Source organism: Ruditapes philippinarum, unplaced genomic scaffold (assembly GCF_026571515.1).
Source record: "Ruditapes philippinarum isolate M1 unplaced genomic scaffold, ASM2657151v2 ctg821_1_1_1_1, whole genome shotgun sequence".
NCBI lineage: Eukaryota > Metazoa > Mollusca > Bivalvia > Venerida > Veneridae > Ruditapes > Ruditapes philippinarum.
In genome coordinates this window covers 229,122-254,294 of record NW_026852645.1, presented here as the reverse complement: position 1 = coordinate 254,294, position 25,173 = coordinate 229,122, and the positions used below count along the sequence as shown (strand labels likewise).

Here is a 25,173-nt window from a genome sequence, read left to right as displayed (position 1 = left end):
TGCCCTTGTGCCGTATATCGATTTTTGTCATTCAGAGTAGGCCCCTATCATATTTCAAGCTAAAGTTTCAATCGACAAATTGATCACCAAATACATGATATAATTAATCAGTTATAATTTTCTGTGGCACAAATGACTTTAAATATCAAAACAAAAGCAGTTATTAGTTTCCCTCTATGTTTGATTTGATCCTGAATTCCGTGCGTTCTGGACCACAGGTTGCGACATTAATACACTTGAAATGGTTCTTCCAAAAGAGTGGCAGTGCAAATGTTGATTATGATACAATCTTGTCTGCTCAAACATTATTGCTGATGTCATTGTTAAAAATGGGGTATGAGTGTAGGACAATGCAATCATGTAAATATTCAGCTAAACATAATACATGTACCATTTTCATGGACCACTAAAAATGGACAAATGAACAAATTCTTTGTTTACACTTTTATTTTTCATAAATAAAAAGATTTTTTAATAAATACCAACTTAGAACTTATATAGAACAAATACAAAAACAGCAAGCACTTAACTTGATCTTCACTGACCATGAAGTATAACAGTATATTCAATCATCTTACATGATAAACACTGCCATATATTTATACAAAATATCCTGTCTAAAATTATATTTCCTAATGGCAGCCATTTTGTTTTTTTTAACACACCAGACTTTAGAAGCAATAATGCTGGATATATGCCAGCAGTATAGAGCCAGGTCAGCCTCTCTACATTGTTACAGTCTGACCAGGCTTCATACTGTTGGTTAAATTTACTATAAGATTATGTGAGGTAAAAGTTTAAAATGCGTTAAGTAAAATCTAGTCTGCCATCTTAATCATTTTTGTATCTCTATTTTCCTAACATTCAGTAAAAGATTTTTTTTTCAACTTTAACTGCTTTAAAATTGTGTAATACACACTAAATGACAATCAAGGTTTAAAAATTAAATATATTTCTTTCTTGTTTTTGTTATAACATAAGACATGTCTGATAAATCCTGTAAAATATATTTTTCTTTATTTAAGTTATTGAAGTACTCTTGAGTACCAATATAAAGTCCTTAGAAATAATGTGAAGTGCCAGGATGAATTACAGTACTAACTTGGCACTTTTCCAAGAACTTGTTTGTTACCTTGTACTGAAAATTCAGTACTTGTAACATCCCCAAATGACTAAAGCTTAGGTGAAAATACCCAGGCTAAGATTAATATACATTTAATAAAGTATTACTACTTTACGATTATCATAAACATCTTAACAGATCATCAGTAACAATTGAAAAATTAAATTTACAGAGCCCTAGATACCGTTCATTAACTTTTGCAAACAATGAATTAAAACAACACATGTTAATTAACACCACAAGCACCATTCATACAACATGTACATTAAATTATAGTTCTAATTGTCAAAAAGGCAGTGATCAGGCTGCTTTCTTTTCCCATAACCATTATCATTTTTAAAAAGATGAACTTTACATGAAACTTGTTTTTTGTGTCTTTTGCAAATTAGAAAAATCTACCACTTGTTTTTAGTTCTAGCTATATTCATATTACTCTAAATTGAATAAAAGCCACCAGTATCATGGCTGTAAAGTTTGTTAAAAGATAAAATCTAAGGGTTTTATTTTAAAATGTTTTAGTTTTCCCATCCTGTAGCTAGAACATCCATACATCGATGACATGGTGAATCTGCTGACTCGGCAGTAAATCTTCTACAACGTTCACAGAGGAAACAATCTGTATCTTTTAAAATAATCACATATTTCTCTGGATGTTTGAATCCATCTGAAAATAAATATTTAATAAGTTACACCATTTGGTGCTGGGAAAAACAAAATGAATCAAAACAACAACAGTATTAGCAGTAAGTTTTTTGAGGTTATATATTGTGTTATATAACAATTTTTATATACAGTCCTATAACTTTAGAATTCTAAAGTCTTCAATAAAAATCATGAAACTGCATAATTACAGTGCCATTTAAATCATAAACTTGCAACAAAACAATATAAATGCCACTTTTGTCCAATGACGATAAACAAATGTGTAATATTATAGTACAGAAAGTACCTTCAAATTGAAGCCTCTAGGCTTGATAAAATTTAACAGTCTTACTTTCAAATATACTTGGTAGTAAGACAGGGGCAATTTTATTTCATGCCAATTTAAGAGTCTGATATTGTCAACTTAGTTCTATTATTCCGTTCAATCAGTCTAGAATAAATTATTGAATAGGCCAGCATATAAAATTTATAAGAAGATAGATTAAATATAAAAAAAATTATCGATACAGTTAAAGGCCCATTATGCCTCAGAAATTCTAACAATTTTATTTCTCATAGGTCTTTAATAAAATTATAGAAACCTGACCCACTCTGTTTCGTGTGTTTCACTTTCCTTATTCTTTTTATTAATTTTATTTCTCACATATTTTTATTTTTTGTATCTTGTAACAGTTTCCAAAATGTTAACTTATTAGCTATTGTTAGAACTTCTCCTTTTACTTTTTACTCTATTCGACATTTGGATAATTATAGTGAAATAGTATTTTTGTTTACATTTTTTGCTACTTTTTCGATACATTAACTGCACATTTAGCGCTAAATTTTCTCAAGTTTGTTTAAAACATCTTACATGCTTTAATCATTGTTAAAACATTTATTAAACCCATATTTTGATATTTCTAATGAATTAAAAACAAAATTTTTCTGAGCATAATGGTATAATCAGGAATATTTATACCTTTCATATGAACGTTACAAATGCCATTAACTGCCTGCACATCATCAGGTATGACAGTAAGGGCCTCGTCGGTCAATGTTGTACTAGCTGTTTGAAATATCTCACACAGAGCTGACTCACTGGATGTATGATCCTTCTGTAACTCCTACATGAAAAATGTAACACTTTGAAAACACAATGGTTTGACATTAAATAAATACTAGACATATGACTGGTTGTTATATTTTTTCTGGTCCTTCGGATCACTGAGTCCAGCACTTTTAAGTGTTGAGAATTAAGTACTGCTCAAGCCAGTGCTAGGAGGCATGAGGGTTGTTGCACTTTTTTCATTATCCCTCATGGACAGACTCATTTAAACCAAGTTTGCAATTTTCATTTAATTTTGCTGTTTTTAATGCTTCTGAGGGATCACTTTTGCCAGATATTTTTATAAATACTAGAAATGTTTCTATATGAGATAGATGCCCCTCATTAGTCTAAGGACGGACAAAAGCAAAACTATATTCCCTACCCACCAACGGATTCAAAGCTTCACTTGTATTGATTAAATGATCACAGACAACCAAAGATAACATGAAAATTCTGCCAGCAGAACATTGTGCTCGATTATTCTTAATGCTTGACAATAATACAAAAGGTTCAACGGGCAACATCTCTACCGAGGCTCTTTTTCTCAAATTATTGATTGGACAACAATACAACACAAGGTATCATTATGTCCTTAACCTTTGAACTAAATACTTCAAAATCAGTAACGGTCACCTACTGGTCATTGGCAATGTTTTAATCAAGTAACATAAACCATGGCTTAATCCTTAACTTATTGATTGGACAAGGAAGATGTTATATATGTATAGATGATGGATTCATGCATGAACCAATTCCATCACAGCACGATCAAACTTCTTATTAGTGGAGCATAAATTAAAAGGCAGACGGGGGGCATAAAATTTTCAAAAAGAGTTTGAAAACATAAAATTTAGTGTTCGCGAGTCAAATTTTTTAATTGGGAGAGGGAAAATTTGGGTGCCGTATTTAGTTACTTTTGGGTGATAAATGTCTCATATATGGTGATTACCATGTTCAAATATGACATAAGTAAAAGGTTAGTTAGGAAGCATTACCTGCAAAGGTAGTTGAGAAAAAAGGGTTCTCAAGTTTTTATCATAAATCTAAAAAATCCAACTTTAAAATTTATCACTTTTCATTTCAAATGAAAAGTTTTCAATCATTTTAATTTGTTATATAGTAAGCTACTTGTATAAATGAGGACATCAAATTCAATGGAAGGCTCTGATTGGATGACATCTTGTAGATGATCTCTGATATCCATTACTGGCTCAAACGTATGTACAATATCTAAGTTATTCCACTCTTCAGGAAGACTATACCAACCAGTTTTGAATAAACTATCCACATCTGTAATGACGATAGAAAAATAGCTGATCTGGGTCATATATTCCCTATATGCTTGTGAAACTCTGACATTCTTCATCAGTTTTATAAGTCATATAAAGATCAAATTAGCTTCTGTGTGACATCACTTTTCAGAATAAATATAAAATGAATGATATGAAACTGACTGAACAGAGACAAGCAATTGAGTTGAACACATCTATAAGAATTTAGATTGATAGCTGTCTTACCACACTTGACTTGTTGAATAACTGGTAAGAGAAATAATGAAAATAAGAACATGACTTTACTGACTCAAAATAAAAGCCAGTATTTAAATGCAATAGCCATTATTCTTACAAACACATTGTCATTAACCTGGCTTTGTTACCATCATTCTATCAACAAGTTTTATCAGATTTTGTAAAAAGCAAAATGTTGTTACTATGAATAAAATTTTGGCTTGTGTCTTCTTCCTGGACTATAACCAGTACTTGTGTTAGATAACATTTTCAGGATCCCAGTCAGGTTCTATCCAAGCCTGGGTTTAGAGGTAGACACCTTAACGATAAGACCACTGCTCCCCTTATGAAAATGAGGCTTAAAAAAAACATCCATAGAATGAATTATGATATCATACCTTTTTTCCGCCTACTAGGTGGGTAATGGTAATAGAGATCTTCAGTTATATGTGGTAAGATTGGTGCCAGTGACCTTGTCAGAACATCTAATATATAGTACTGAGTGGTCAAACTAGCTTGACGAGGTAAACTTTCCTTCTCTCCACAATAACACCTAGAAAACATAGCAATAGTAGGTGAATGATTAAGCAAAATATTTCTTTCAATAATCCAATAAATAATGAACACTCTGATCTTATATTTAATTAAAAAATAGTCTTAAATACTTTAGCCCTACTTGTGAATTGCACTCTAGACTTTTTAAACCAAGGCCTTTGCTGAAAAGACAAATCTCTTCAAAATCAAATTCTATGATTCTGTAAAAACAGAAACATAAATTCACCATTATATTTCATAATACTACATGTGTGTACATGATAAAGTTGGGTATTATATATGTACAGTATATATGGCTCACCACCTGACTGAACCATATGGGCGAGCACTGGTTTTAAATATCACATTGTGGCTATTCTATACTACCACACTTACATAATACTAACAGTACAAACTAGAAATCTTACCTGTCTTTGACAATCACAGAATAGAATTTGGACACTTCCTCTTTACAGAATATATCCACAGCATGTAGCAGCTTTACATACTCGTAATTTTCATAAAATTTCACAACCTACATATGATCAAAAATATATAATTAACTTGACTTCTGTCAACATTATCACTTAATCAATCATTTGCAGATACATGTAGAAATATATTCATTTCAAATCTATATAAACTGCATCAAATATCTTCATGAAAGTAATGAAATCAAATTTCTTGTGACATTTTTAATTTCTATCAAATAATTCTAACTTCTTGACCTGCGTTGATTTAAATTTTAATAACTATTCAAGTGTACTGTGTATACATTATAAAAAGCAAAGGCTTGGAAAAAACTATAAGCCTGCGGATATATAAAATTGACGGCAAAACAAGATGGTCACTCAACTTTTTTTTTTTAAATTTCTAGAATGTAAAAAAACCAATGTTCATACCTGAGTTCCTAGTTTATAGAGTTGGTAGAGCATATATTTATCTTGAGGCCACAGTAAGTTATAGTCAACAGGTTCTGGTGAACTCCCAGTACTAATGTTACCCAACAGAAATCTTAATGACTTTCTCAACTGTATAAAAGATATAAAATTTATGTTTCTTTCTAAAGAAGAATTCAATTCTTTCCTCAACTATCTGCATATGAATTTCAAATTTTCTGCCTAAAATTATTTTTTTAAGTTGACTTTGATGAAGTACTCTCAAATCTGGTTCCTGGAACAAACCAGTACAGAGTGTCATATGAGGAAACATAACTGTGACCTAAGTCAGGTTCAAACCCATGATCCGCACATTGAAAGGCAGATAGTAGGCCATAATTCATGTTAAAATAATATCAAATATGTTACTTATGCCCCAAATGGTCACAAAAGCTAGACATAGACCATTACACTTGATGTCCTACATCAACATCCACTTAGCTCAATAAGGAGACCATCTAATTTGCGATCCAAGAGGTCCATGGTCTGAAAACTTCTGAATAAATTCTCAAGAGCAATATACATGTACATGATAACATTAGAATAGTTGATCACATTTTTACCTCATATATTTCTCCTAACATCTGATCCAGCTTTGATTTTCCTATGGTAGAATGTGTTTGTAAATTGGCAACAGCAGCCCACCACCTTAAAACATCAGCACCATAGGCTGGCTCCTTCTCTTTATTCTAGAATATGATTTATTGTAAATAGTTCAAGATTATATGTGATATACATATATATCCCTTTATACGAGATAAACTGTTAAGTGAGCTATATTTTATTGACATCAACCAACAATATAAATTAAAAAGAAAGCAGATGTCCAATCTTTTTTTTTAGTTCAGAAAACTAATTGAAGTAATTGGTTAAAAATCGACATTTTTCTTTTATGTGACTAATGTAAGTTACTTGAAGGCAACAAGTAAATGTATGAAAAATTTAAGAAAGCCAGTGTATGAAGAAATTATTGTTAGAAAGCAACGCTCAGCCTTATCCTTAAAATTTGTTAAGTCACTGCACCGTACATACCAATTACAGGCCTCGACATTAGCGGTGGTCCGTTGGTCCCAGACCACCTGATATTGGCAAGGACCACCTAATTTTAAAAGCCGCTGGTCCGTCGGACCACTTGAATTTTCTGGTTGGTGCAGACTCATTTGGGAGAATGGTGATTTGGTCAAAAACATGTTATAAACATTTTCTTTAAAATCATTTGTCCGATGTACATGTATATGGTTCATTAATTATCTGATTAGTTAAAAAAAGTTCTTGAGTCATCTATAATTTCATTTTAAGTCGCTAAATTTGGTTTATGCAAGTTAAAAAGAGTTTAGACTTTTGTTGATATCAAATTAAGTACAAAATGCATTCAAATGATGCTAATAATTATGCATCGTCAGATACTACGGTGGAAACCAGTAACATTTATGTTATAATTTCATGTTAATTAACCGTGGTGCATCCGACGATGGTAATTATCATATTGTATGGGATATAAGATAAACTCAAAATTTTTCATATACTTAATAATGGCAGCAAACAAAAGGAACTGGAATATATGCATCTAAGTAATTCTTTGCTACTTTATTCTTTTATTTTAACTTGTTTTAACGATAGAGAATCCATTCCTTCTCCAGAGTTAAAATTACTTTAAAAGGTTAACACATACTCATGTTAAAAATAAATAATAAACAACAAGCAACAGGGAGGTAAAAATTCGGGTATTATATCTCATCTGTGAGAAAAATAAGCCTAAACTATATAGTTATATAAAACATTAGTTATTTTTTTTTTATCCTCTAGCTATTTCCTTGTTTTAAGATAATTTATTAGTTTTATTAAAAAATGTTAATCTATAAAAGATACATGTCATTACAGACACAAATTGTTTCACTATTCCCTAACTTGAGTTGAGAGAGAAATCACTTCAATATAAAAGTTAACATAAACAAGATATGTTTGTAAAACATGTATGCCCCCTATCAGCAGCCAATTAGTCATGTGATAAGGTTATTATGCAAGTGAACTTCTGAACCAGTGATCAAAACAATTAAATAAGGGTTATCAAGTATCTACGTGGTCATTGAGCCTTAACCTTCTGACCCCTTGACGCCAAAACTCAATAGGGGTCATCTGTTGGCTCACCCGACCATATCATACACAAGTTGAAGTTCCTAGGCCTAAAGGGTTTTTAGTTTAATTGAATCCAGAAACCGTTTTAACCTACAAGATCAATGTGACCCTTAACCTTTTGCCCCTTGCACCCAAAATCAATAGGTCCTTCTGCTAGTCATGACCAATCACCATACCAAGTTTTGAAGTTACTTTAGGCCTAAGGGTTCTTTAGTTATTGATTAAAAAGCTCGTTTTAACATACATAGGTCAAATGATGACCTTGACTTTGACCACAAAATCAATAGGGGTCATCTGCGCTGCCATCGAACCTCACCATGGTTTGAGTACCTAGGCCGAAGCGTTCACTTTTAGTTATTGAAGCAGAAACCGTTTTTGACTTACAATGTCAATGTGACCTTGACCTTTGACCCCTTGATCCCAAAATGTCATAGGGGTAATCTGCTGGCATGACAAATCACCATACCAAGTTTGAAGTTCCTAAGGCCTAAGCGTTCTTAAAGTTATTTGATGCAGAAAACGCGTTTTTACTTTAGCAAGGTCAATGTGACCTTGACAAAAATTTGACCCCTTTCGACCAAAAAACTCAAATAGGGGGTCATCTGCTGGTCACGACCAAATCAGTCATACAAAAGTTTGAAGTTCCTAGGCCTAAGCTTTTTTTAGTTAATTGATGGGAAACCGTTTTACCTACAAAGGTCAATGTGACCTTTGACCTTTTGACCCCTTGACCCCAAAATCAATAGGTCATCTGCTGGTCATGACCAATCACCATACCAAGTTTGAAGTTCCTAGGCCTAAGGGTTCTTAAGTTATTGATTGGAAAGCATTTTTACCTACAAGGTCAACGTGACCTTGCCCTTTGACCCCTAACCCCAATATCAATAGGGGTCATCTGCTGGTCATGACCAATCAGGACCAAATCACCATACCAGTTTGAAGTTTCCTAGTCTAAGGGATTCTTTTGTTTTGATCCGAAACCGTTTTTACCTAAGAGGTCAATGTGACCTTGACCTTTGCCCCTTGACCCAAAAAAGACAATAGGGGTCCATCTACAGATCATGACCAATCACCATATCAAGTTTGAAGTCCTAGGCCTAAGGGTTCTTTCGTTATTGATCGGAAACTGTTTTTACCCAATGAAGGTCAATGTGACCTTGACCTTTGACCCCTTGACCCCCAAAAATCAATAGGGGGGTATCTACTGATCATGACCAATCACCATACCAAGTTTGAAGTTCCTAGGCCTTAAAGTTCTTTAGCTATTGATCGGAAACCGTTTTTGGCTTACAAGGTCAATGTGACCTTGACCTTTGACCCTTGACCCCAAAAATCAATAGGGTCATCTACTGATCATGACCAATCACCATAACCAAGTTTGAAGTTCTAGGCCTTAAAGTTCTTTAGTATTGATCGGAAACTGTTTTGCTTACAAGGTCAATGTGACCTTGACCTTTGACCCCTTGACCCCAAAATCAATAGGGTCGATCTATGGTCATGACCAATCACCATACCAAGTTTGAAGTTCTAGGCCTAAGGGTTCTTTAGTTATCACTCGGAAACCATTTGGTCTACGGACCGACGGACCGACGGACCGACGGACCGACAAGTGCAAAGCAATATACCCCCTTTTCTTCGAAATGGGGGCATAATAAGAGCCCTGTTGTGTATTTTGAATGACATATAAAAAACCAAATAACTTTATGATAAAATAACTACTAACTTGCTCTCCTTTACTAGTATTTCTGATTACATAAAAATATATATCTAAAATATCTGTTTTCTTAAGGTTAATGATACATCTTTGTCATCAATTTTAAACATATTTTTTCTAATTTTGCAGTAAAATGACATAATAATAATTGACCACCTGACTCCTGGAAGGACCGCCTTAATTTCAAATCTAATGGTCCGGCTAACCACCTGCTAAAAAAGTTAGTGTCGAGGCCTGCAATTATCATTGACTATTTAACTTTTTTAGTTGATTTCTTTCCTTATCAAATGTCAAAAGTCCTTAATCAAGGGTCCTAACATACCTTTCCACCATTAATGACTACATCTGGATCTACCACATTACCTATTGACTTGGACATCTTTTTTCCATCTTCATCCATTGTAAACCCATGTACAACTAAACTTCTGTAATAGTGATCAATTACTAGCACTACATTACAACCTTCTATAACATTGACCTTTTTAAGATGCAGAAAAAATATGACATAATATGATATAAAATAACATGATTTATTAGTGTTTGTTTTTGGCTTATCATGCTGTTTGTTATTAAAATAATCACAATAATTTTTCAATACAATCAAACTCTGATCAATATTTTACATTGACAATAAAAATACCTTTGTTTTTATATTAAGTTATTCATTTCATCTATATTTATATAACCTACTTTTTACTTTCTAAATACGTAAAGCTAGAATGTACAAAGTCATGTGCATATCAAGGAAGGTAACACCTCAAATTAAAAGGGAGTTAACTCACTTGTAAGGCGCTCTGTCTTTTACTGCCACTGATGTAAGAAGAGATGACTGAAACCAGCCCCGGAACTGATCGGTTCCTTCCATATACACGTCTGCTTGTTTGTCACCTGATAATATTAACAATATATGTATGTTATACTTCAAGTGTGAATAGATCATATAATTCTCATAGTTACAAACTTGCCATTCTTTATCACACTGATGTATGTTATCTATCATGGCAAAACAGGAATATGTATCATATTCATATCAATATATGTATGCTTATCACTTGCTGTTTTTGAAGTATACCAAGATATTATAAATCCATGTAGATGTGTTTAATTAGAATTCAAATCAACAGCAATATCTTGAATTCATATAAAAGTTGTCCTATAAATATGATGTTGCTTTGAGATATTTTTGCTTCTGGGCAATGCAGTTGGGTTTGACCAACATAAACTATATCAAGCCTGTAAAGTCTGATATATTGGACTAATATAAAAGTTCCAACCATAATACAAGGTATATAACACAAAATAGCAGATGTAAAACTTTAATCAATTCACTTTTATAAACATGTACATTTATTAAGCTAACATTATCAAGCATTTTCTATGCTAGAAAATGTTTAATCATTGATGTATATGGACAAGAAAATCTTTAAAACTTTAAGTACTGTAGAATACAAACAAACAAATTGCTCTTGAAGTAAGAAATTACCTAGCACTGCTGCCCAGGATGCCCCACTATCAAACCAGATATCTAATATATCTTCTCCTTTTGTATAGTCATCACTTGCACCCAGTCCATTCTAAATACAAAACCATTTACATGTTGTCAATTATCTGATAAAAACCTGTGATATTAATCAAGTAAAAACTTATTCTGACTGCAAACAACTTTCAGCTTTTGCATCAGATACATGTACATATAAAATAACTCTAACTCTATAAGTTTTTGCTTATATTAGCAAAATTCTTAAATACTGAAGGTTTAAAGAAAAATAGGAAACATATTTTCCATTTAGATGAAATTTACACAATATGGGTTCTAATTCAACAGTTTAATAATATTTCAGCAAGTAAAGAAAATCATAAAAAAAATTGCCAAAAAAAAACAACAAACTGCAATCTAAATATTGATATAATGTATTACTACTCACCTGTTTGAGTAATTCATCAGGAAGAAGTTCCTTGTTTGACATAGACCACCAGCAGTCTGACCCATGTTTACCTACCAGCTCCTTTATATGCTCTACTATAACTCTGAAAGTAAAATGGTTATATACAAATATCAGTATCATGATGATTTTAATTCAATCCACATCGACAACTAACTCTAGACAAATGGACAAATTTTGGATGGAAGGATGTATGGACAGATGGAAGCTACAAAAACTACTTTGGGGGGCATTACAAAAACAGAATAAGTTAATTTTACAAATTTCACTCAAAACTCTTCATTTATATAATGAAAATTATTCCCTTTTTCAAAAACTGCTTGTAATGATGTACAAACTATGGATGCCAATGAACATCAAAATGAATATTTGAAAATTTGGTTAGCCATTTATGTGTACATTCAAATACTAGTACATGTACTAAATGTTTGGAAGTTCAGTCGGTCATAGCAACTTTGGTATGCAATTATTTGTTATGTTATCACTCAGATACATAAGATAATATAAACTGCTGAATACAATCAAGTCATTGTATATATATGAAATGTTTGACAAAACCTTTATTTCATAACAAACAAATATTTGTACACTATTTCATAGGAAAGAAATACCTGTTTATTAATGGTTTGAGTGTATGTTTATGGTAGAAGACAGGTATAGGAAGTCCCCACACCCTCTGTCTAGAGATACACCAGTATGTTCTCGAGTCTAACTGCTTTTCCATGAGATGTTTTAGGTTGCTAGGATACACTGTGACATCATTCAAACATTCCTACAAGTGTAACAAATACACATAGTTACATTCATTTGTCTCTCACCTTTAACCTGGAGGTTCAGGTACCAAAGGTGATTAGTCTTTGCCACCAATATAGATCAAGGTCAGCCTGCACATCCATACAGTCTAACCAGCCTCTCCACTGTTGGGTGCTCGATTTTTTATTTTCATTATTGAAATCCCTTTAATATTGAAAAGACTGTTTCAATTTCAAAGCTACGCACATCCATTACACAAATTTCCCTGGTTGAAGTGTCTAAAGTTATATATCTGCTTCTATAGTTTACATAATTTTTGTTTTATTTTTGACAAAGAATATTCCAAAATACCCTCATGAAAGAAATCTGTTTGAATTTTTCCCTAAGAACAAATGGAACACATATAAATCATTGCTAAAAAGTAAAACTCATCTTAAAAAATCAGCTTAATATTATAATTTTTTTCACAAAACATCTTATACTGTTAAAAACAATATTTATGTATAATAAATAACTGAGACATTCTATTTTAAAAGTCTTTTAAAACCTATCATAAGATTATGGAAACAAAATAATTTTACCGTTTATAAATTCATAGAAAATATTTCATGACATGTAGCTTTATACACTTTGAGGATTAAAATAAAAATAAATTAAAGCCTTGATAGTAACACTGTCATACATTCATTCTGGCAATTTCATCAAAAGAAGGCATTGTTGTAATATACATACAGTCCGACCCCGGTTATCCGACAACCCTTTATTCGAATACCCGGCATTATCCGAAGTATATCGGCGGTCCCGTTTTTATCTCTATATAAAACAATATAAATACGAGCGTATTATCCGAAATGCATTATCTGAATACCTCCTATTTTTCGAAGTAAAATTTCGGTCCGGATTATACAATTATGAAAGAATTTCACACCTATTATTCGAATATAGCCTAATTATTATTCAAAGCCAGACTTATTGGCGCAGATCCACTCGCTGACCAGTCGACTTGTGAAAAATATTCACAGTCATGGGTGTAATTAGACAATCATGATAATAACTCTTTGTGTGTTCTTTAATGAACTTTAATTACCGAAAATGAAAAGCTATGCATCGTGTCCGATTTTGTTGAAGATGACAGCAATAATTTTTATACATTCCGTATCTGTGAATTTGTCAAAACATCCAAAACATTTTTTTCATTACATGAGAGCCTTAATTTATCTTAATCAAAAATACCAGAGTTTAGCTGTAAATACCGAAGTGACGACACGGCCATTATCAAGGCTTTGCGCGAAACAAAACAATACATAATGTAGAATAAAATGTTAGTATTTATGTATTCAATGTCAATACAATAATTTTTACGCATTTTTTCTTTAATATTTATTTTTCTCAATTGATTACAGGAAGCAAGTGTGTTGAAAACGGTAGTTTTGCGATGATTGGTCAAAGTGGAGTAGTTTTCGTCTATCACAATATTCCGATTTCGATTATTCGAAGTAAATATTCAGTCCTAGGCACCTCGAATAAACGGGGTTGGACTGTATTTATAAATAATTTGACAAATAAAGATATATGAATCTGCAATTCACTTAGAATAAGATGAAATTAACTTCCTTTGAATCAAGCTGTGCCCACTGTTATTTTAAAGAAACTTCATTATCAAAATGCAATAAATTGCCAAAAGAATAGACTATGGTTGGGCTGTTAGAGATGCAGGCTGGCCCAGCTCTATTCATGTGGCACATTCATGGCATTTTGAACTTGAAAGCCCTTAAAGTAACTCAAAGAACTGAAAGAAAATATATCCCACATATGATTTATTAGTGTAAGTATAAACATACCAGGGCCCTTGGTTTTAAAGCTTGCGTGTCTATAAACCATTGTCTACTGGCACGTATGATCACCGGTTTTTTAGTTCTCCAGTCATATGGGTAACTATGGACAAAATCTTCCTTATGTATCAGACTTGCACCAAGTAAATCTATCACTGAAATACAGTTGATACTTATAATATTTTAATATGTAATATACATACCAAAAGTATAGTTTGTGTCAAATTGTTCTCCCATAGTGATATGCATTGCACTTCATGATAAAGATAGGAAAAACTAATTTACACATACCGGTATAAAAGCATCTAAAAGTAGGACCAATGCATAAGAAACTAAAATAAAATTAACATGTTTGAGCATCAGGTTTATCTTCAAAAGTCAAAATATAAAATAAGACAATAAAATTCAATACACTTCATTAAATGGAGCCATTTTTGTCTTATATCAAAATAATAAAGTTGCATAACAACCAGTATAATATATAAAGACCTAGTTACCTGCTTCTCCAGCATTTTTACCAACAGTCTTCCCTTGTAACAGGGGTCCAGCCTCCTCAGTATAACAACAGTTATCATCTAGTGCACTTTTCTAGAAGAGAAATATCACAGTTATCTATCCTTACTGGAAATAATCTTTAAGAGAATTACTTCTGCTATACAGTATTTGACAGATAAATGTAGGAAATTATGGTTTAGGGTTAAATACTCTTGTAGTTTATTATTTGTTCATTAGTCTCATCAATGTACACATTTATCTGTATGTTATCATACTAAAGATTTGTGAAATCCCTAAAGAGTTTTGAATAATCTAAAAAAATTACTAACAATTCAGTCTCTCATTAGAATTATCTAAATAATTCTATCTGATATTAACACAACTGGAAGTTGTAATTATATTTGATTAACGCTCAACCTTTCCCTGGAATAACTTATTCTGGAATCTTTTGAGTCTTGACCCTTATAGGACAAAAACTTTAACATCTTTTGAGTTGAGTGGTCTCTTGACCCTTGTAGGACAAAAACTTTAACATCTTTTGAGTTGAGTGGTATACACTTTCATCAAGAACCAATATTCCCTTTTAACAGAAATGGTTATATTTTCACATTACAACATGCACTCATATGGTTTCATAAGTTAAATGAGCAAAAGTCTTAATATTTTCTACACATCAAAGTACTAACTATTTGTATTCCAAGACTTTTTGCAAGATGGAAATCATCATGACCATGTGCTGGGGCAGTATGGACCAATCCTGTGCCTTTATTAGAAGTCACATGACTGCCAGGAAGAAATGGGAGACTTTCATTGGTCAATGGATGTCTGTATATAACACCTTGAAGGGCTGCACCTTAACAAAATTAACAGAAAATGAAATTAATACTTAAAAGTCAGTGATGTGGAACTGTACTATGTCTCATAGCAATTTCAAGTATTTTAAAATAGGAAGGATGAGAAAGCAATAAATATTGTGCTATCACTCCAAGCTGCTAGACATAACCAAACATTATGATCTTTTTTTTTTTTTTAATATTTAGTAAGTATTATGTTTAAACAAAAATATATGGCAATTACAATGCATATAAACTATTTTTTTTGTTTCCCACAAGTAAATTTTTTATTGAAAATGTAACTGTTGAATATGTAAATTTATTGAATAAATAAAGTTTTAACTAGTTTAACAATTGTACTATATTGATTATGTTTCAGTGCATCGGACATCCTCTATAGCAAATCAAGCTAGTAAATACATAATGAAGCATTTCAATCTAACTTTAAAGGAGAAGTTTTTTATTAACATTTAAAATGGTTGCCATTATTACAAAAATTGACATAACATCATATTAACAATAATACCTGAAATGGTGCCAATACATATTAGTGGTTTTCCAACAATGTTTGTCAGTTTTTCAGTAAAACTCTCCTCACATATAAAAACATCTCTCGAGGATTCATCTTCCATCAATACATAGCTGGAAAATATCATAAATAAATATTGAATGAGTTTTTATTGCCCTAAAAATGTGTGATAAGGAAAAGAAATGTCTATTACATCAATATTGAGCCGGTTATTTAACTTGTAGCTGATCATTTGAAATATTTACTAAAAGCTTTCATTCCAAGATTCCAAATTCTAAGTCTATTACAAAAGTACAGCAGGGTAAAAAAAAAGGTGTTTTTATTTGTTTGTTTGTTTTTTTCATTTTAACAAATATCCAATACTTCAACTAACAGAAATACTATAAAATGCAGCTAATGAACTAAGATATAAAACTACATGTATTATATTGTTTAGGAATAAGATAACACAACTTTGATGAGATGTTCCCTTAAACATCAATAATGACTGTCTATACACTAATTAGCAAAAAAGTAATTACTGACTTAACAGCTTGATATCATCCAAATATGTTTTGCTTGTTTCTATATTAAATAAAGAAAGGGCATTATCTTCAGTTATTATTATTACTATTTTCTTGTTTGGTTTTTCTGGTGCACCATCACAGTTTAGGTCATATGGGGCCAAAACAGGAAAGATGATTTTGGCCTACCTCCGGTGTTCCAAACTTTAAGCAACACCAAATGTCAAAACCACCTCACCTGTTGGGAGCCGAGAGATGCACAGACCCCAATAATTTTAATTCATATAGTCGCTCTTTTTATTCAAGCAGGGTAATGATTGGTGCAATTCTGATGCCTCAACCCATAAAGCTACACCTCAGCCACAAGGGGCATCTTTCAGTAAAATGGTTCACAAGGAATAAAGGCACAAAAGATATCAGTTTAGCAATTGGTCTTGCTTAATTGCACCCCTGCTGAATGACAAGCAATTAATATATATCAACTATGCTAGTAACTATGAGGAGAATGGTAGAAAATCAAATACACAAATCCTTATTTTCACTAATATAAAGAATTCATTTTAAACTGATTGTGTAGGAAGCTAATAGCTTTTAGGGATACTCTAGAAATTCAATCCCATTCCTAGAACCAACCAGTAGCAAGGAATGAGTAAAAAGTTTCTAGCTCAAGACTTGTCCCTGACAGGGTTTGAACCTACATAGCCAGTAATCCTTACTAGTCCAATATGTAAATTCTAATGACTTTTATATCCCGGGACAACCAATATTCAATCAGTTAAGCTGTTTTTAGCCAATAATAAATGGAAGGGGAAATTATACTTTAAATTTATTTTAGCTATTAATGCATCTATTAACACTTATTCATTTTCAGGTTGGTACATTTTCAACAAGTCTTGATCTTTCTTAGAAATTCAATAAAAACAATATGACCCACTCTGGTTACTCCCAGGAATATTTTAACCTAAATTCAAACAGCAGGGTAATCACCATGGAAAATTTGTTAAAGATAAATCAGGGCTACTAAAAATTGTAGAAAACTTCACAATAGTCTACTGTATTCAACAATTTTCAACATTTTTTTCAAGATTTTAAAAAACTTACACTAAATGTTATAACATGTGCACAGCACAATGCATTGGTATGACTACTGTTAATGTGTTTAAAAAGGCAGTTAAAGGTGTCACTTCTTAGTACGCTATTTGGGGTGCTAAATGCATCCAATCTTTACAGCCATTTTACCTTCCCCACTTTAAAATATTAGCAAATATGGAAACTTGTCTAGATCTGCCAGCTGGTATCGCTTACAAAACAATTATTCTACAATCATCACATGAAAAAAATTGATAACAATATAAGATTTTATTAATAAGGACCCCTGTGTAAGTCTGATGAATATTTAGTGGTATATCATATAAATAAATGTTTTAAATACACCTTGGACTGAGGTAAATGGTAAATGGTAAAACTCTTTTGCCAATACTTTATAAAAAAATTAAATTGCTTAGAAAAAATTTTACCACTATTTTAAACAAGAGACTATATTGATATAGTGAAAGTTTGACAATTTATATTGTGTCACTTAAAACAAACAGTTTCTTATTGTTTTTCTGAAAACATCTGACAATTAATCAAGTGTGGCATTTCTGCAAGTTTTGAAGTTAATACAACATGTGACTTTATGCAATTTAGTCAGGCATGACATCCGTGCCACAGAATTAAGAATGTGTTTGAATTTAGGTTGTGATTGAAAATTGGTTGTTTCGGGATATCATTTATAGCTTTCTTTAACTTTGGATATATAACTGTTGAGACTACTTTCTTTACAATTCCTTTTAAATGATTTCAATTATATATCCTGATACAAAACAAAAACCAAAGAAAAATTATTTGGTTAATATATCATCCTAGACAATAGATTTACCTGATATCTTCACCATAACAAACTGCTTGATTTGCAGGAATTGTCCATGGAGTTGTTGTCCATATTACAGCATGAAATTGGTGAGAATTTTCTGAAATATAGCAGGTTTATGTCCAAAATTTCTCACTTGTGACTTATAGCATTAAAGTATTTCATCATCAAACTGACGGAGGGACAGACAGGTGGCAAATCTAAAGTCCCTTCCTGTTAACAGTAACATGTTAAATTAAGCCATTCATGAAAAAGTAAATGTAAGTTAATATACTTGTAAGTAAATCATACTATTATTTTACAGATTAATATAACTTATGTTTAAATGACAAATATATTTTTGAATGCTCAACAAAATAATAAATATAATGCAATACTTATCATCAAGAATTACATGACAATAAAGATACAATATGCCCAGGTCTCAAAATATGTCAATATAATACAAAGATCATGTTGAAATTACCTATTAAATTCTTTATTTGACTAGATGTATCTGTAATGGGGAATTTTACATATATAGATGTGCTAACATGGTCAGCCTTGTACTCTAATTCTGACTCCGCTAAAGCTGTCCTGAAATAATAAGGGTCAGTATGTCAGAAAAGTATTATGTTCTGATGCTTGAATTGTAAAACACACTAACATTCACTACCTTGTACTTCACCCAAAACTACCGGTACAATAAATGTAAAAAAAACATGTACATTTGTAGCTCTTACATTCAAGAAGAATAGAAGAATAAGACTTTTTGCTATATAAAATTATTTATATTTTCACTACAAATATGACTCAAAGACAGTTTTACCTTGTACAACCAATGTAAAATATTCATGTCACATATGTTTTTTTCCTTAACAATATTTTTTCAATTAACTGTTATGCAATGTACTGCTTAGTATCAAAATGTACCTCATAGATGAAATCATACAATTACATGTACATGTATAGCACTATTACAGTTTTTTTTAATACTCATTTGTTGATAAACATAAATCAATATACAAAATGAAGTTTTATGATATCTTTATCTTATGACACAGTTTAACTTTTTACATATAAACAAAACTTAAAACTTGACTGGACAAGATATATAAAAATATTTTAATGAATAGAACCTCCTGTAAGCTAGCTGGAAAATTTCCTCATATGAAAAGATTAAGATATACAGTAAGCTACAGATGTAACAGGGTGGAGACTATTTTAATGTCAGAAATAATGCATAGAAGGGCACCACAGTTCATCCTCCACAAGGAAAAAGTCATCATATGATCTTAAAGTGTCACCCTTAAAACTTTAGTAAAATTAGAAAGGAAATAAATATTGCTTTACCTTGATGAAGGAGACCAAAACACTGGCATCAGATCTTGGTAGATATAACCCTGGAAGAGAAGAGTAGTTTTCTTCATGACTAATGATGGCTATGAGACAACACTTGTTAAAAAATCACATCAGTATTGGAATAAAATAACAAATAATTTTATTTTTTTTTCAAAATAAATTATGCAGCTGTACTAGTGTACATCTAATTTTGCTTTCTTTTAAATGCAAACAAAAGAAATACATAATAATTCATTTATCTATTTAGTTGTAGAAATACAATTTTCGCAATTGTTTGGCACTAAAGTCATGCATGTTATATCCAACTAGAAAGGCGCTAGTTTATGGAATGGAGAAGTAATAGTTTATAATGATACAAATAAACCTAAACAATAAATGCCTCAAAAACCTTGTTGTACAAATTGACACAAAAATAAAATTTTGCAATTAATATTACCTTTTCATACATCTGAAGAAATACTTCTAACTGTTCCACCTCATATTGAGGATTATATGTAAAATAAGGATTATCCCAGTCCCCTATCACACCCCATTGTTTAAAACTATACATCTGTGTCTGAACAGCCCCATCGGCAAACTGCTTTGCTAAAAAAGTAATACATCTGAATAAATATGAAAGTACAAATGTAAAGACCTTCCAAGCTCATTTTTAGCTAAGTTTACCAAGTTATCAACATATTGTCAATGATTTGTTATGTAATTTGTTTAATTGGTACTTAATAGCTGGTACAAAAAAAAACCTTATTACTTATTCTTCAGAAAATACCAAAACATGAATAAAGAAATTCCTTTTTCCCCATTACTAATGGATAAATGTTTATTAAAAGAATGCAGTTCCATACAACGTCAAACATAATGATATGAATTGTTAAATTCACACATTTAAAAGCCATGACATGAATTTTGAAACATTAACTTTATGTGCTCTGCTATTGTTGATAAACAATTCATCAAAAAGTCATATACATTTTTCACTTATTAGGTTTTGATACTGCACAATCAAAACAGATGCATCACAAATACTTTCAAGTCATTTAATAGATATACAATGTATAATGGTAATATCCTGGAATAATTTAAAGATTTAAAATTATTATACAAGTACCAATGTCTCTTATCTGAAGAGGTGACAGATTCTGTTGGCTTTTATTCTTTAATGCTTTCAATTCTATAGGAAGTCCATGACAATCCCAGCCTGGTACATAGTGTACACAGCTCCCTCTCAACATATGGTAACGGCATACAATATCTTTCAAAATCTGAAATCAAAAGACTGTTTTCTATTGATATACAGTAATGAATAAATAATAATAAAAAGCCCTGATCAGATTAGGGAATCAAAATCTATAAATTTGATAACAAGAGGGGCCCAAAGGGTCACCAGAGAAAGAGGTCAAAAGGTTTAGGTGGAGCCTCTTTCACCCCAGAAGAAATAGCAAAATTAAAACATCATGAAAAATACAGGATTTGCACTGTAACAGTACATATCAAAATCAATGACCCCTGGGGCCGGGCCAATTTTTACCCTAGGGTTTTCATTTGAACAAAATTGGTAGACATTCACTAGACGATGTTTTACGCAAAATATCTAAGCTCTAACTATTTTGGATTTTCACAAGTAGATTTTTTTAAGTTTTAACTATATACATGTATATATAAGGAAAATCAATGACCCCCTGGGGCTGGGCTAATTTTGACCCTAGGGCTTTTATTTGAACAAACTTTGTAGACACCCATTTGAAGATGTTTCATGCTTAAAATCTAAGCCCTTGCTCTTTGGTTTTTTTTAAAGAAGTTTTTTTTTAGTTTTTATTATTATTGACATGTAAGGAAAATCAGACCCACGGGGAGGAGCAAATTTAACCCTGGGGCTTTTATATGAACAAATTTGGTAGACACTCCTAGAAGATGTTTCATGCTTAATATCTAAGCTCTAGCTCTATGGGTTATTTAAGTTTTTACTATAGACATATAAGGAAAATCAGTGCCCCGTCGGTGGTTCTACTCAGGTGCCCGTTCGTGCCTGAAATAATGCACGGAAGGGCACCTGAGGTCTTCCTCCACCAGTAAAGCTGGAACGTCGCGATATGACCTATACTGTGTTGATGTGACGTAAAACCCAAACAAACAAAACCCCCGCGGCCGTGAGGGCCAATTTTGATCCCAGGGCTTTTATTTGATCCAACCAGAAGATGTTTCATGCTTAATATTTAAGCTCTAGCTCATTGGGTTTTTTAAAAGAAGATTTTTTAAAGTTTTTACTATAACATAAAAGTAAAATCAATGACATCCCCCCAGGTCAATTTTGACCCCAGAGATTTTATTTGAACAACCTTGATAGACACTCACTAGAAGATGTTTTATGCCAAATATTTAAGCTCTAGCTCTTTGGTTTTTTTACAAGAAGATTTTTTTTAAAGTTTTTACTCTATACATATAAGGAAAAGCAATGACCCCCTGGGGCTGGGCCAATTTTGACCCCAGAGCTTTTATTTGAACAAACTTGATAGACACTCACTAGAAGATGTTTCATGCCAAATATCTAAGCTCTACCTCTTTGGGATTTTTAAAAGAAGATATTTTAAGTTTTTTCTTTTGTTGCAATGGCAACCAGAGTTCTGCATGGGATTAAATTCTTTGAAATTTTTTTAAAGGTGACCACCAAAGGAACATTCCTGTGAAGTTTAGATGAAATTGGCTAAGTGGTTTATGAGGAGATGTTGTTTAAAGAAAAGTTTAAGGCCGGAAGCCAGACAAAAAGTGATCACAAAAGCTCACCATGTCACTTTGTGACAGGTGAGCTAATAAAATAAACATGTGTTGAACATTGGGGGGGTAAATATCAGTATGTATTTGTATTTCATTAAATTTTAATTATTTCTTTTTAATAAAGCTTCATAAAAATGAAATACTTAACATGTAACTGATGCAGGGTTCATTTTGGTAAACTTCAAAGATTATATTTTCAGAAGTATAGTGTCAAATAAGCATTCAACAAAATTTATTTTTGTACAATACTTTTTTTCTTATTCTTATTTTTCTAATAACTCATTATCATCTACGTCCATCTGGCTGATGCATATATTTCAAAATCTAAAAATAAATTTAAACAGGATATACATTAATTTAAGAATGAACATTTGTTTAAACAGTTACATGTATGTTTACTTGTAATTTCATCCCAACACAATTAAATGATTTCACAGAATCACAGTACTCAACATTTTCCAGGATCTTTACCTTATTAATAGCATGGCCAACATGTGTCTTGCCATTTGCATAAGGAGGACCATCATGTAGTATGAATTCTTTTCCTGTATTATTCTCCCTTTGCCAATGATACAGGTCCTTAAACCCACATATCTGCAATTAATATTTTAATACATGTATCATTATTACATATATCAAGATAACATTTCATGTGTACTCAAACTCTGTATTATTGATGCAACTCTATTACAGACATACTCTCATTATTTTGTCATGTGAGGTCATGCATACGTTGAAATTAAAAAATCTTTGATCTCATTCAATAAAAAATGAAATGCTTAGTTGAGATTGTTCTGCTGTACCCAAAATATTAATTATTAAATTCATAAATGAAATTCAAAGCAGACATATGGGAATGTTAAGTATGTTGACAATACAGAGTGCCATGCTACACACAGGAATTTTCAAGCTTAAAATATTGATCTCAGGATGACATTCACACATCCACTGACAGTGTTCATTAAACATACGTTTTAATATTCTAAATGTAGCTTTGTCATGTATTATGTGGATACTAAACAGAAATAGCAATCAATAAAAAAAACTAAATTAAAAAGAAAAAGAAAAAAAAAATGTTTGTATTATACCGTCACCTTAGTATAGCAACGGATTAACTCCTTATTATATTACCACCTTAGTGCACTAGCAGGTTAACTCCTATAATTAAATTTTATAAGGAGTTAGCCCGTTACTGCACTTGGGTGATGATATATAGTCAACTTGTGAAGGAAAGTAATTTTTTGTTTACTATGTTAAACAGAAGATTATTTTACACTGTTTTATGATAATCAGTCCATTATTGGCAAGACAAATTTATCTTCTAATAAGTTGAATGTCACAGACACTTGTTTAGAAGCGAATATAAGCAGAGCGGGCCTGCGAAGCGAGCACAGGCTATGACTTGCCCGGCTATAGACTACATGTGTATATTTAAAAGAAAATGAAATAAAAAACAATTAAAAAATTTGTTGAATGTCAGTGACTTAACCAGTAGCGATCTATCGGCATCAAGTATTTTTAAAAAATCTTTCAACATGAAGCTCTCCTTACAGATGCCTACTTTTTGAATATCTTTCTCTCGAATCGAAGACTCTCTCATCGAAATAGCAAAGCTTGTCTGCGGCAAGTTTAATGTGCTACTATATTTTTTGCTTTTCTTCGAGTTTGACCCCGACTTCTTTCCATTGAAGATATACCGTCGCTGCGACAATGATATTCTCGGGGGTATTCCTTGCAAAATAGTTATAAACCTCATCCTGGATTAATGTATCATTAAAATAGTTCATGGCATAGTAATTATGAGCGAAATCGGCAGTTTCTTAGAAAAATGCAAAACTTCATCATGGGCGCAGACATATTGGGTAAAGTGTAATTCGGTACCTTAAAAAAATATTGTTGTGGGAATGTAATATTGGCAGTAAAATCATCCGATTAAAAACATCCATACCTTTATATAGGGATGAGATTTTTTTAATCGGACATTAATTACTGTTTTATATGCATCTCTGCTTAAATTGTCAGAATTTCAAGATTATGTTTGTATTAAAACATGTTATGTTTATTGTAAAATTTTACACAAGTCAGAAAATGCGGGAAAATCCAGCCATTTAGACTGTCTAAATGACTGCAAAAATACACACTTTATAATATTTTTCAGGGTCATGTAGAATTATATGTGGCATGTCCCTGTCTATATAAATGTTAATCAAAAGTTAAAATGCGCAAGAACCACGTATAGAAGTTATTCCAAAAACATTTGCCTGTGTCTATTACAGAAATAAAATTGCAATTTGTCAGCTTGTCTTAAATCCAATCTTCACCCCTTGATGAAACACATCGTATATGAGATTCTCAATTGTCACGTGCGCTATGCGATCACACCTTCCACGTTATGTATATACATATGTACACTGTACCTTTCTGTAAGCAAATTCTTATTGCTGTATTTCTGCTAGATTATACACCTAACTTATGATCTTGAGTTATAATTACAAATCAATTATATCGATTAATTCAAGGTATTCTTGGATTCTAAAGAAACAAATCGTAAGATATACAA

General features: G+C 31.7%; 1 protein-coding gene across 2 annotated transcripts; it reads right to left on the bottom strand.

The window, feature by feature from the left end:
* Window positions 1-429: 429 nt before the first annotated feature.
* Window positions 430-24,499, bottom strand: LOC132719860 (isoleucine--tRNA ligase, mitochondrial-like). 2 transcript variants are annotated; one of them, XM_060703796.1, is made up of 23 exons: window positions 24,175-24,499; window positions 23,085-23,207; window positions 20,950-21,103; window positions 20,281-20,429; window positions 19,836-19,885; window positions 18,970-19,079; window positions 18,513-18,603; window positions 16,086-16,201; window positions 15,413-15,579; window positions 14,729-14,819; window positions 14,241-14,386; window positions 12,258-12,418; window positions 11,629-11,731; window positions 11,187-11,277; window positions 10,486-10,591; window positions 10,026-10,128; window positions 6,417-6,542; window positions 5,818-5,946; window positions 5,344-5,450; window positions 4,780-4,934; window positions 3,978-4,163; window positions 2,745-2,891; window positions 430-1,787 (listed from the first exon to the last, which is right to left on the bottom strand). In XM_060703796.1, the coding sequence occupies exons 1-23, from the start codon at window positions 24,367-24,369 to the stop codon at window positions 1,639-1,641; spliced, it is 2,955 nt and encodes a 984-aa protein (XP_060559779.1). In that variant the 5' UTR covers window positions 24,370-24,499; the 3' UTR covers window positions 430-1,638. The 2 variants fall into 2 exon arrangements, with proteins under 2 accessions (XP_060559779.1, XP_060559788.1); XM_060703805.1 differs by having other exon boundaries at window positions 24,165-24,306.
* Between the last annotated feature and the right edge of the window lie 674 nt (window positions 24,500-25,173).